This window comes from Aulonocara sp. 'chitande type north' Nkhata Bay, linkage group LG15 (genome assembly GCF_057382095.1).
Source record: "Aulonocara sp. 'chitande type north' Nkhata Bay isolate Kocher_YH1m ecotype deep benthic linkage group LG15, A_spYH_male_GT1.1, whole genome shotgun sequence".
Classification (NCBI taxonomy): domain Eukaryota; kingdom Metazoa; phylum Chordata; class Actinopteri; order Cichliformes; family Cichlidae; genus Aulonocara; species Aulonocara sp. 'chitande type north' Nkhata Bay.
The window spans coordinates 15,165,961-15,179,377 of record NC_141358.1 but is presented as its reverse complement, the minus strand read 5'-3'; the positions used below and the strand labels follow the sequence as shown (position 1 = coordinate 15,179,377).

At 42.4% G+C, this 13,417-nt stretch overlaps 1 protein-coding gene across 1 annotated transcript in view; it reads right to left on the bottom strand.

Annotated features, from left to right (window-relative positions):
* Positions 1–352: 352 nt before the first annotated feature.
* Positions 353–13,417, bottom strand: part of kcnk3a (potassium channel, subfamily K, member 3a) — a 49,150-nt gene continuing 36,085 nt past the window's right edge. The window contains exon 2 of the mRNA XM_086264521.1: positions 353–2,833. Within this exon, the coding sequence (XP_086120647.1) occupies positions 1,908–2,833 (926 nt within the window). The 3' untranslated portion in view covers positions 353–1,907. The remainder of the gene's footprint in view (positions 2,834–13,417) is intronic.

Below are 13,417 nucleotides of genomic sequence, written 5' to 3'. Positions count from 1 at the left end.
AAAAATATACCTCTACTGCTGTACACAAAAAAATTGCGTTACATGTATTTTCAAAATAAATGTAAAGCTGGAAAGTATGTTTTGTTGTGTGGATTTATTGGTAATTGAAATGTGTTAGCAGAATTTTCAAGTGATGATGATTCATCTCAAAAATCACGAGACACTGCTCTCCCATATATAAGCTGCCTTTATAGGTTAAAGGTATCAGTACTGGTATCAACACTACTATCTGTATTTACTTGGTATTGGATCGACACCAATATCATGATTAAAAATTAAAATAATACACCAAAAGCATCAAGATCAAATTTAAGACACTGTCCAAGAGTAATAAATGAGAGCCATGTTAATTAAATCATGTTTTATTATAGTTAAAGAAAAAACATAATGTTAATGTATAGTAACACACAAAGCTGACTGTTCATCACTCGGTTCAAAAGAGATGCTGAACAATGTTAACAGGCATATTGCAGTTAATGAGAACATTCCAGTACAAAAAAAGGATGAAATGTGACACTCTGTAAAGTAAAACTACTAAACTAAAATATGATAAGCTAAAGATTATGTAAGAAAACTCTTTCAGAGAGGACTGAAGCAAAAGTGAGCACTGCATAAAGGCCTCAGCTAGCTGAGCCAAGTGCGTTTAGACGGGGCTGGAGCAAAGACTCCATAAGTGCATGAGGTGCAAACTGTGAGGCCATCAGTAAGTGAGGTGGACGCCTGATATTCTCAGCCATCGGTACTGAATTCAACATTTCTGTGTAGTAAAGTGGGAGGAGTTAATTGGGATGTATCGCCAACATAATGTGACTCCATTAAAAAAATGGTTCTCCAGTGTATGAAAGCGTGTACGACAGTCCTCTAAGGTGCAGCACTGAGTAATGCCTTTCCACTACACGTAAGTGAGCTTGCATGCTCTGATTTAGACTATGGGAATACAGTTGTTCTATATGAAAACATATGACAAGCAACATGTACATAAGATAGTTTGATGCACACGAAGAAACTTTGCAAAAGAAATTCACAGCGCTTTGCAGTGAAGTCTGAATGGGCTGTCAGGGAGGCCTTAGTGGTTGAAGACACTGTTGCAGGTTTGATCCCCAAAATGTTCTTCAGCAAACCTGCTCAATCATTCTCAGTCATTTAAGCACCTACACGGTGGTTTAATCTCATGGATGGAGAAAATAAAGTAGTTAGCAGAGCAGAAAGTTTGGTTTAAACTTGAACTGTAGACACACAGGAGACACTGAGATCAATTATCTTTTAAACGTTCACTGAAAAAATAGGTTTTCGCTCAATAACACCTACTAGTGTCCAAATATATACAAGCTTTAATTTCACTGAAGTGACCATACTCCTTACAACCAAAGATTTATTTTGGAAAATGTGGATTTAAGTTGTTTTTTGTTTCAATAAAATATATCTTGGCAGGGATTTTATACAGTTAGTACACCCTACTTAAGTGTGTCTCACAGTGTATTTTGTCCCTTTTCATATTCAAACAAAGTTCCGCCTCATGAGCACAGAAAATACTGAGTTCAATATTAAGATACTCGATATTCAGAGGTGCAGAGAGATGCACGTGGTTTTTTCCCCCTGTCTTCTAACAGCAATAGTTGTGTAACGAATGCTTCTAAAACAACCATTAGCGTCATTTCTCTGTAACATCAGTAACAATGTTAGCGCTAAATGGTTTGTGCTTAATTAATGGAAGTTAAATACATGGCTGGAGTCTGAAGGATGCATCCTCTTCAGTGCCAGAAAGAGGCAAACGTCTAGAGTCCAACATCTCTTCAGGATGCAAATAGAGTTCCCTTGGTGTCCACAACTAATCTCGCACCACAGTAGGAGGGCTCTCCCTCACTTCAAGTGGGACTTCATCTAAATGCACAAAGTCCTCTGGGTTTCTAGATGGAACATCTGCGTTTATTGAGTCTTCTGTAGGTGTTGATGCTGTGCAACCCCGTGGACACTGAGCTGATGCCCGAGTGGCGCTGCAGACAGCATACACAGCCGTTAGAGTGAAGGGGATTGGAAAAAGCCTCTCCCTGCTCCATGTAGGTGTCTGAAGTGGAGAGGTCGCGGGGGATGATCATAGGTATGGAGTACTGCAGCTTCTCTCTACTTTTGTACCAAAGACAGGAGCACATGGACTGGAAATGAAGCACCTCAGCGTAAACGTTACGCAGACCCCGGCTTGCCGCTCCGCCTCCCCCGCTTCCTCCGATCGCACTCCCTCCGCCGACAAACCCAGAATGCGTGGAAGAAGGAGAGGCCGGATCTACGGAGCAGTTGATGTGTCCGCCTGCCTGACCGTTATGTGCCAGTAGAGCCCTCTGTTCAGCATCCCTCTTCTCGTCCTCGGCGTTCATGGTCATGAAGCGCAGCACTGCTAAGTTGAGGAACGCTCCAATCACGGCCAGACCTGTCAAGATGTAGATGAAGCTGAAGGCCACGTACTGCGGCTTCTTCTGCAGAGCGTGCTCATTCTGCAGCGCCACATAGTCCCCAAAGCCGATGGTAGTGAGCGTGATGAAGCAGTAGTAGAAGGCGTGAAAGAAACTCCACCCCTCAAAGTGGGAGAATGCCACTGCGCCCACACATAACGTGCTCATGCAGGATATGAAACCGATGGTCACCATGTTGACCATGGAGACCTCAGTGCGCCTCATTCCAAGGCACTTCTTCAGGCGGTGGAGCAGGTACCTGACAAAGGTGTTGATCCGCTCACCCACGCTCTGGAACATGACCAAGGTGAGAGGGATGCCCAGGAGGGCGTAAAGCATGCAGAACATCTTCCCTCCATCTGTGCTCGGGGCTGCATGGCCATAACCTGAGGGAAGAAGGGAGAAAGAAGCAGGGTTACTGGGGCAGAACTAATTAAATCTGCAGTGCAGAGGACAGGGGTCTGAGAAGAGAAGGCTGGAGGCAGGAAAGATATGAATGATTTGTATTCTCTGAGCAGCTCTTCTGATGAATTCAAAAACCCTTCATTTCACAGCGGCAGTATGCAATTGGAGATGAGAATGCACAGCGGTGTGGCGGGAAGAGCCGAGTATTGATGTCGTGTACAGAAGAGAGAGAGAGCTTGAATAATTCATTGACAATCGGTGTCCGCAGAGTGGCTTCAACTAATGAGTACATTTGCACCTAATTAGGACTCAACATTTTCCAGATCAAATAAACAGGACACCGTAGGGTAGTGTGAACATACCGGTCTTTTTGTTTGTTTCTATAACACCACTTTTTGCCCCACATGGTATAGAAACTCGTTAGCATTGTGGCCGTTAACAGTCAAAGCCCCCCAAAAAAGTATCTATGGCACAAAATATATCAAAAAGTGGGAGAAAATTTTCCTGTAATTTATCCCCCATAAAACAGAGAGCAGCTGATAAACCACTTACTGTAAAAACATACTGTCAGGGAGATGTGTACTCACTGAAATGACCTGCAAGCACACACTACCTCCTACTTTATGGCCTGACTCAGAGATTTTGTAAAGATACAGAGCATGGAGCTCCCAAATTTCAGGATGTATTTTCAGGTTAATTGTCAGCCTTTTGTGTCATAACATCATCTTCTCATTATTATTGCCCAGCAGGATATGACTCCCTCGCAAGCAACATCATTACAGCGTGAAATATGTTCCCAATACGAGGACCTGTTGCGCGCCGGGACGGAAAGATGACGTCCCCGATAACAACAGGCTGGGGAAGTGGAACGGGCTGACCAATAGTTGAATGTAATTACTCCTGGGTTGATTTAATTCTTCTGGCTCTGGTTCTTTTGCCGTGCTGATCCGTGCGTTTGAACCATCTGTCTGTCTGGTGCCAAATATGTTTAAAGCTTTCCCAGTTGTGCCGCCAAAATGAGAGTCATTACGACTGATGGATCTCTCAGTAGAAGGAAAAACCTGACCTGTTCTCCGAGTGCGAGGACATCTTGCTTCTTTGTGGCTTTGCCTATTTTTAATCTCATCCCCACAAAGACATTTATCACATTTTCCAAAGACAGAGAAATTACCTCTGACTGCAGTCTTTTCTAAGTAAGAGACTGAGTCTCGGGACAAATGATGACCTTAGGTTGAGCTTAATATCTGCACGGGAGTGCTTTTAAACTTGAATAAAATTAGCATTCCTGGTGCAGCACACGTACTATTATTCCATCACTTATTGGTTGGGATGGTTAAATAATTTACTTTTAGGTCTTTCAACAGTTTATCCATTAGGCCTGCAATAATTTTTCCAGCTGTTCTCCGTGACTGTTATTTGCTTTCAGCCATTACTTCTAGCAAACTGCTTAAACAGTTTAATAATTTGAATTAACGATTTTAAACATTTAATCAGCACTTTTAGCTGTTTATCCATGTTATCTGGCCAGCTATTTATTCAGTACATTTAGCTCTCTATTTCAGCCGTCTATAATGTTAATCTTTTAAAAACTAAGTTTGTAATGTTACCTATTAGAACCATTTTTCTCTTGCTTTCTGTAAGCGATTACAGAGCTAACTAAGCAAACTGGTTGCTGTTTTATAAACCATTTAAAGGACACAACGTAAGTTGTTAACTCTCTGTTCCAGTCACGCTCCATTCCTTTGAGGATATTTAAATCTTTCTTTTCACTAACATGTTTCAACCTTACTGCTATACCTCGTCCTGCATGCTGTATTCAGTTCTTACAATATACTGTTCAAAAGTCTTGAGTCAGCTTTAATTTCTTTACACTTTGCTTCCATGAAGCCAGGCTTTCCTGTCAAGTCTTTCAAAGTTTTTCTTTGCACACTGGCTCCTTTTTTTTCTTTTTTTTACATTTTCAGCCCAATCTTTGTACCTGTAAAAACACAATTTGTTCCCATTGCTTTAGCTGAATCTATGAAAAATGACAACAATAACCCAGCTGATTCCCCGGCTCTTTGGGAATCCCCTTGGGTGATTCCCAAAGAGCTGGGGAGCTTCTAGCTAAACTTGGCACACTTGGTCCTTAGAAATCAGAGGAAACTGGAAAAGTGACGTGGCAGTGAAAGTGGGAGGCCCAAAAAACTATTGACAACAGATGAACAGTATCTAAAAATTAGGACCTTATGAATAAATAGGAAAAAGTCCAGCAGAGACCCGACAAAATACAAGAGAACTGGACTGAAAATCTGTGGCAACATTTCTTATGTAGTGATGAAACGAAATGTGAAAGTTCTAGTTAACAATGAAGGAGGATACAACAGTGAGGGTCTACAGCCATCTTTAAAATACGGTGGAAGTTTGTCTTGGATTTTTGGCTGCATTTCAGCTGGTGGTGTTGGACTTATGTGAAAATTTCTGAAATTATGAACACGGAAAAGTACTGTCAGATTTTGATCCACCATGCAGCACTGTGTGGAAAACATCTGATTGGTAATGGCTTCATTTGTCAAATGGTAATGAACCCAAACACACTGCCAGTGCCGTGAAAGGATCCCTGGACAAAAAACACACACAACGTAACACTATCAGTCATGGATTGGCCTCCCCAAAGCACAGACCTCAACATTATTGAAGTAGTATGGGATAATTTTGACAAAGGGGCAACCGTGGCTCAGGGGGTTGGGAAGCGTATCTGTAACCGGAAGGTCGCCGGTTCGATCCCTGGGCTCATCTTCCTATCAAAATGTAATGAAATGAGACGTTTGTACAGTTTTGTAATCAGTCATTATTATAATAACTGACTTGCTTTTTCTCCAACAAATGCTGCTAATCAGAAATGCATATGGTCAGTCCATCCCTCCGAACTTCCATCTCAGTGTTACTTTTTATGCATATATATTAAAGTCATAACCTTCTAAGGAAAATTTTCATTATTACTTTCATTTCAGAAGGTGCAGCTCAAACTTACTTCTGCATTTGAAATTATTTATTACTGTCCCCTCAGGCCCCGCACACTGCTAGTAGAGAAGAAAAGAAGAAGAAGTCATTGAAAGTTAACATAATTAGTCACAGTGCAAGAAAAGATGTTGGGGTGAAATCCCTGAGTGTGTTTCTTTCTCTAAAGTGTTAGCGACACACAGGGTTTTGTGGCTCTCCCCATAAAAATAAAAAATAATTCCTGATTTAAATGTGGCCACTAGCCTCTTTGAGGTGCTGCAGTATAGCACATGTGCATATGTGATTTCAACAAACTAACCAACCATCAGTCTTCAGTGGAAAAGTCTGGAATGTCCAAGCCTGGCGAAGGCGCCATCAGGTCACAGCTTTGACCAGGAGCGTGTTTGTTGTTTTTACATTGATAGGGTTGTGCAGGGTAAAATGCATCCCTGTAGGTGAGACTGTGAATGTGCGTTTTGTATCATCCATATGCTGTGAATGACCTTAGCTGTGCCTTGTGCCATCGTGTCACTATGTGGTCACTCACAGCACACTGAAAAAGTCAGGAGTGTTGTCATAGTGTGGAAGGAACTTTAATATTTTATCTTGTCTGTGATGTTATGTTGTGGGTTTCGTTAATATTGATTTTGATTATTTATATTTTGTATACACGCATCCACACATGTGCAGTAAAACCTAAGCGCAGTTGTCTTTTTCTGACAATGTTGTATTTTATTCTGTTCTGTTTATTCTTATTATCTTATCCTATTCCAGTGTTTTTCTTAATTTTTGCTACTGTGTCTTTGCACTGTCCACTTTCTGCTGCGACACAACAAATTTCCCACATGTGGAACGAATAAAGGTTATCTTATTCTTTTATTTGCATGCTTTTATTAAAAGAAATTGTACTACTTCCAACCTGCATCTCCATAATTCAACGAATGACCTACACCTGCTCAGTCACCCAATATAAAAGGAGTCCAGCGTAGCAGTTGGCACAGTGGGATCGATACATCACAGAGACTCACCAGGGTGGAGCCCCAATGGAACAAGGAGGAAGTGGCAAAATGGACTGGGAAATCCAGTTAAAGGCAATAATAGTGCGGAAAGTGACAAGAAAGTCATTGTTACGATGGCTTCTTGAGCATTTCGTTTAAGACGGTGATGCCTGTGGACATGTTATTACTGTAGACTGGCAGTTAGCATTGCGTGCTTTTAGTTTTTGTTATTTTAAATATTCTACACTTAAAATTCTTCCTTGACTTCTGCATTCTGAGTAGGGTAGGTTTCTCACCATCCAACTAGCTCACAACATTTGGCTCCATGTGACTTCTTTCTTTTTCCTCAAAATATAATTTCAGTTGAAGGGTTGTTGTTTTGACATAATAGACGTACATATCGCAAATATGCACGTGCAGCAGTCACATTTGGGACTCCCAAAAGATGGGATCTAAAAATAGGAGTACTGGAACATGCTGCAGAACTCATTAGGGAGATGACGGTGAAAGGAATGGCCAAATTTAAATTGGGAAAGATTTTTAAGATTTTTACCTGTAAGTAAAAATAAATAAATGCACTGATTAATCATTCATCATGGAGTAAGCAGGGCAGTGTATGCTCAGGTGAGCACAGAAGTTGAGCTGTAGGCCTGTTTGGAGCTGTCACAAAGAGCATGTGGCCTGTCGAGACAGGAGGATGACCAGAGTGACAGTGGCACTCGTCACCGGCGCACACGGGAGCTGGAGGCAACACCGCCAGCAGTCCTATCACCATGTGAGAGAGTGAAGAGTCGCACATGACAAAATCATCTTCGAAAAGGCCCCCAAACAGTGACAAAGTTATCATGAGACAGGATGTCTCCACGGCTTGTGCTGGAATGCAGGGGAAGACAGAAGGGCTGTTCGCTCTGTTTGCATGGATTATAGTGACTGGCAGAGGAAAGGTGCAGCCTCATCCGTCACAAAACAATAGAAGATAAAGAGGTTTTGTTTGAACAACCCCTGACTGTCTGAAACTGAAGTATTAATCCAGAAAAGATCTAGTTTCATATTCGCCTCTGTCAGTGCGCCCCAGGGCAGCTGTGGCTACAATGTAGCTTGCCATCACCAGTGTGTGAATGTGTGTGTGAATGGGTGGATGACAGAATGTGTAAAGCGCTTTGGGGTCCTTAGGGATAGTAAAGCGCTATACAAATACAGGCCATTTACCAAATTGGCAGTGTCGTCATGAAGATATTGCCACAAATGTTTATGCATATTTGATGGATTGATCATGGGGGAGGTGGGACACTAATCCCCCGCTAAAATTATCTCAGATTCTCAATTTGTGTTGGGATTGTTGCATGATAGAAAACCAGCACTGAAGGTTTTTGCCGTATCCCGAGGCTGATTGTCTCGTAACCCAATTCCTGTAATTATCATGTGAAAGAAAATCTGAAAATTGCATAACTGTGGAAGGAGATAAGAGTTTTCTAAATACTTATTTGGCATGGGAGGCTAATGAATTTCAGCAGAACACAGGTGCACCATACACTCAGACCCTCCTCGCTGCTGCCTCTGATTGCAGAATCAGGATTTACAGCCAGTCGCTTAAGCTAATGCCTCTAGCAACAGGATAGTGCTAATTTAAGTGCTGCAAAACAAATCATTCTGCAGAGAGAAATATTCCCCTGTGATAGCCTTGCCAACATTTTGTAATTTGGAGGTTTCATTTCAAGATTTCAATCCTGGCCTGTAATACTTTTGGGCTTTTTTTTACCCTGTAATTCAATTCACAGTTTTTAATCCGTATTCACTTTAGCAGATGGGAGCACAGCTTTATTCAGTGCTGTGCCATATTAACCCTCGATCAGATTTTCCAAATTAAATGTTTGATACCTTCCAACACTGCTCATCTGTAGCAATGCAAATACAAAACTGGTGCTGGTTGTCATATCTCATTTATGACTCTAGTTTGCCTTTACAGATAACAATTCAGTGTATACAGTTCCTTCCTGCTCCTTAAACAAAACATTAACCGCTTTCCCAACTGCATCTAAAGTCTTCATTACGCTGATTAATTAGGCAGGGGCAAAACGGGCTTTGAAAATACATCAAAGAATGGCATAAATGCAGCTCCCAGGGCTCCAGTTCTCTGTCACTCAATTAAATTTTCATTGATTACCAGGCACAATTTGTTCTCGCCAGCAAGACGAGGAGCACAACCTATTCATCAGCTCACCTAATGGGAAGGGATTCTCAAAGAGGTGGTGCATTTATCAGGGGCTCTTTGTCAGTAATTTGTAAGGATAGGCTGCATGCAACTAATCCACAGCATACACCACAGAGGTAACGTGTATTCACAATATGCGACCATATATGTAAAAAGATCCAAAATCTCAGGATATGGAGTCTGTAACTTAGATGCTGGTGGCAGCACTACACTCTCTAGGGTAGGCAACTGATAACGTCCTTAAACATCTCTGCATCCTGAAGCCCAGGCAGCACCAAACTTGGTAGTGCACTCATCAGTCTCTCTCTGTGTATGTGTGTGTATGGTTTCACACAAGACTGAGGGACAAAGGTGAAATGATTGGAGGGTTTGGTTTTCTTTTCTTTGTATTACTGAATAAATTAGAAGCTCTCAGTGTGAGGAAACGATGCTGTTTGCTGGGTAGCATGTTAAGGTGTTCTAGAGGCATGTGCAGCATTTGAATGGTCTATTTAATAAGTGTGATGAGAATTATTTCAGATTTTAAGCTAATATTTTGACAAAATTAGCATATTATCCTATTTACTGTGTGGCATAAAAGATTGTTATCTAAAAAGTTAGAAAAATCTTACTTAAATAAAATTTAAAACAACTATTTAGTAAAATATGTAACAATAAATAAACAAAGGTCAGAAACCAAAATAAAACATTAATGTCTGTCATGTAAAAGACGATGTCATTCACAGACTGTGAGTACACAGAGGCCCGCGCTACGATGCATGATTTCTGTCTATCCAATTTTTAGTATTACAACAGCAGTTCACTTCCTGCCAGGGTATATTGTCATAGTAACTTATGCTGCAGACCTAATCTGCTCTAGATGCGGTCACCCTCTCGATTAGAAATCAGCAGGTATGAAATCACTGCCTACTGAGCAATCAGGTCTCTGGAAAATGGCATCACTGATCCTGAAAGACCCATCAAGGGCATCTAAAAGTCTTTGTGCTTCCCAGAACAGGTTCAGTAATAAATATAAGTTATTAGAAGCAACTTTATTATTGTTGTTGTTTTTTTCTTGTTGGTTCCAAACAGTTTTACAACAATTTGTTGTGTTGTACAAGTATAAACACATGATCCTAAAGCAGCGATTTGTGCTTTTGAGCCTTGTATTGAATTTGCATTTACCTTAAGCCTAAAGTTTAATTCTGTCTTTTATATTTATTCATTACTCTCAGGTTATGAAACTCTAGCGCGGCTGCAGGTAAAATAATAAAAACTGCTGATCTGGCTGCAGCAGCGGTATGTATGTTTAACTTTTTCATATTTTTTACTATTATATTTCTCTAATTTAAAATCATTTGTGAAATTTAGCTGCTCTGCTACCAACAGACCCGCCCATGTTTGTGATCGGTCAGATTCTGCCAACACGATCCCTTTTAAGATCGTCTTCTGTCATCTCGGTTCTGTTTCACCTCCCAAAAGAAAAATGATTACTAGGGTTTCCAAAATTACTTCTTAAAGATGAGGTGTGGTTATATAACTGTAGTCAAAATTAAATATTTTTTTAATTAATTTTTTGGGGGAACAAGAGGCTGAGAGGAAACACTTACAGTGTAACACCAAAGCCTTAACAACTCAACAACTGTATGGGATTTATTCTCCAGCCACAACCTCCAGGAGTACACGGACACTGTACTCTCGTACATCAGGAACTGTGTTGACAATGTCACCGTCAACAAAAGGGTCAGGGTGTTTCCAAATCAAAAACCCTGGATGAATAGCGAAGTGCAATCCCTCCTAAAAAGCCGCAACACTGCCTTCAAGTCAGGGGACAGGGCTGCGTATAGGGCGGCCAGGGCAGACCTGAGTAGAGGCATCAGGAAAGCTAAGGCTGCCTATAGGAGGAGGATTGAAGATCACTTTGCTGACAACGACCCCAGAAAAATGTGGCAGGGGATCAATCACATTACCAACTACAGAAGCAATAACCAGGCAACATCTAGGACTGATGCCTCACTGGCTGAGGATCTAAACCGTTTCTTCGCCCGCTTTGAGACGACCAAGCCCTCAGCTGCCACACCACTTCCACCCGCCCCCAGCACTGGCACACTAACACTTAGGGAGCACCAAGTGAGGTGTGTTCTAAGGTCAGTGAATCCCAGGAAGGCGGCAGGTCCTGATGGAATACATGGAAAGGTTCTCAGAGCATGTGCTGACGAACTGACCGGAGTCTTCACTAAAATCTTCAACCTTTCCTTGTCATCAAACACCGTCCCGCCCTGCCTCAAAACCTCCACCATCATCCCCATCGCCAAGAAGACAGCTGTGGCCAGCCCAAATGACTACAGGCCTGTTGCACTTACGCCTGTAGTGATGAAGTGCTTTGAGAGACTGGTCTGTCAGCACATCAGGGCCGGTCTGCCTCCCACTCTGGACCCCCACCAATTTGCCTACAGGACAAATCGTTCCACCGAGGACGCCATCACCATAGCGCTCCACACTGCGCTGAGTCACCTGGAGCACCGAGGAAGCTATGTGAGAATGCTCTTTCTGGACTTCAGCTCAGCATTCAATCATATCATCCCGGAGATCCTGGTCCAGAAACTGTCTCACCTGGGACTCTCCACCCCCATCTGCCTCTGGATCAAGGACTTCCTGACAAATAGACCACAGTCTGTCAGACTCGGCCCCCACCGGTCCAGCACCATCACACTCAGCACCGGGTCTCCACAAGGATGTGTTTTGAGTCCCCTCCTGTTTACGCTCTACACATCCGACTGCTCCCCTACCCATCTCTCAAACACCATCATAAAGTTCGCGGATGACACCACAGTGGTTGGACTCATCTCAAGGGGGGATGAGTCGGACTACAGAGATGAGGTCAACAGACTGACTGAGTGGTGTTCAGTTAACAACCTCCAACTGAACACCACGAAAACTAAAGAACTTATCTTGGACTTCAGGAAGGGCAGAGCAGACCCGGCCCCACTTTACATTCACGGGAGCTGTGTGGAGAGGGTACACTCCATGAGGTTTCTGGGCGTGCAGATATCTGATGACCTCTCCTGGACTGCAAATACTACAGCGGTGGTTAAAAAGGCCCAGCAGCGTCTCCACTTTCTGAGAGTGCTCAGGAGGAACAACTTGGAGGAGAGGCTGCTGGTGACATTTTACAGAGCCACCATAGAGAGCATCCTAACGTACGGCATAACAACATGGTATGCAGGGTGCTCAGCTGCGGACAGGAAAGTACTGCAGAGGGTCATCAACACAGCCCAGAAGATCACTGGCTGCTCTCTGCCCAGCCTGGAGGTCACTGCAAACTCTCGGTACCTCAGCAGAGCTGGCAATATCATCAAGGACCACTCTCACCCCAGCAACCAACTGTTTGAACTATTACCGTCAGGCCGACGGTACAGGTCACATAAAACCAGGACAAACAGATTCAGGGATAGCTTCTTTCCCAGAGCTATCACCGTAGTAAATAAGCACAAAAACAATTGAACCTATTCCATACCGTCACTGTCATTATATTATGCTGCTATTCATACTGTCATTATATTAATGCTGCTATCCTGTATATATTGTACATACTATTGTTTGAGTACTTACGATTGTTTTTTTTTGTACTTTTTATATTTTACATTTATATTTATTATTGAAACTTGCACCAAGGGAGTGGCACTCCAATTTCGTTGTACTCTGTACAATGACAATAAAGGCTATTCTATTCTATTCTATTCTATTACAGTATTTATACAAGATGCGCATTTTGGAAGGAGTTTGAAACATGCTGTAAATATATAGACTAACATGCTAAACACAGCAGCTGCTCAGAGGGCTAGCTACAAGTATGATATCCTGACATGCCTTGCATTACTCTAGCCCCGCCTATCTCGTGTGTCATGTTGCACCATAAAAGGCTGAGTAGTTTGACACCCAGCCCATGAGTCCTGGGGGGAGGAAGTGCCTCTTATCTAGCTATGTGTTGAACTACCCAAAAGTGAATGAGTGGAAAAAACTGCAAAAAGCTTTGGATGTGCATACAAAAACCACCTGTTTCTATAGACCTACTGAAGCAGCATACCTAGAAGAGTTGTAATAATTTGCGCTGAGAGGGAATGGCTGTCAGTGTGTAATGCGGTCGTGATCTGTAAACAAATTCCTTCTGCAAAGCTGAAGTGTGCTCTGAGGTGTTGGACACAATCACAATATTCAGCCGTATATGGCCATCCTAGTTCTTCAATGTACAGGTGGCCAGAGGAGGCATCCCAGCGTGACGTCACCCTTATCTGCGTTTACACCATCCCTGAAATGCTGAGCAGATTGGGGAATGTTCTGTACAAGTGTGCAAATAAACACATCATCATCATGTCATCCTCTTGGTACAGACT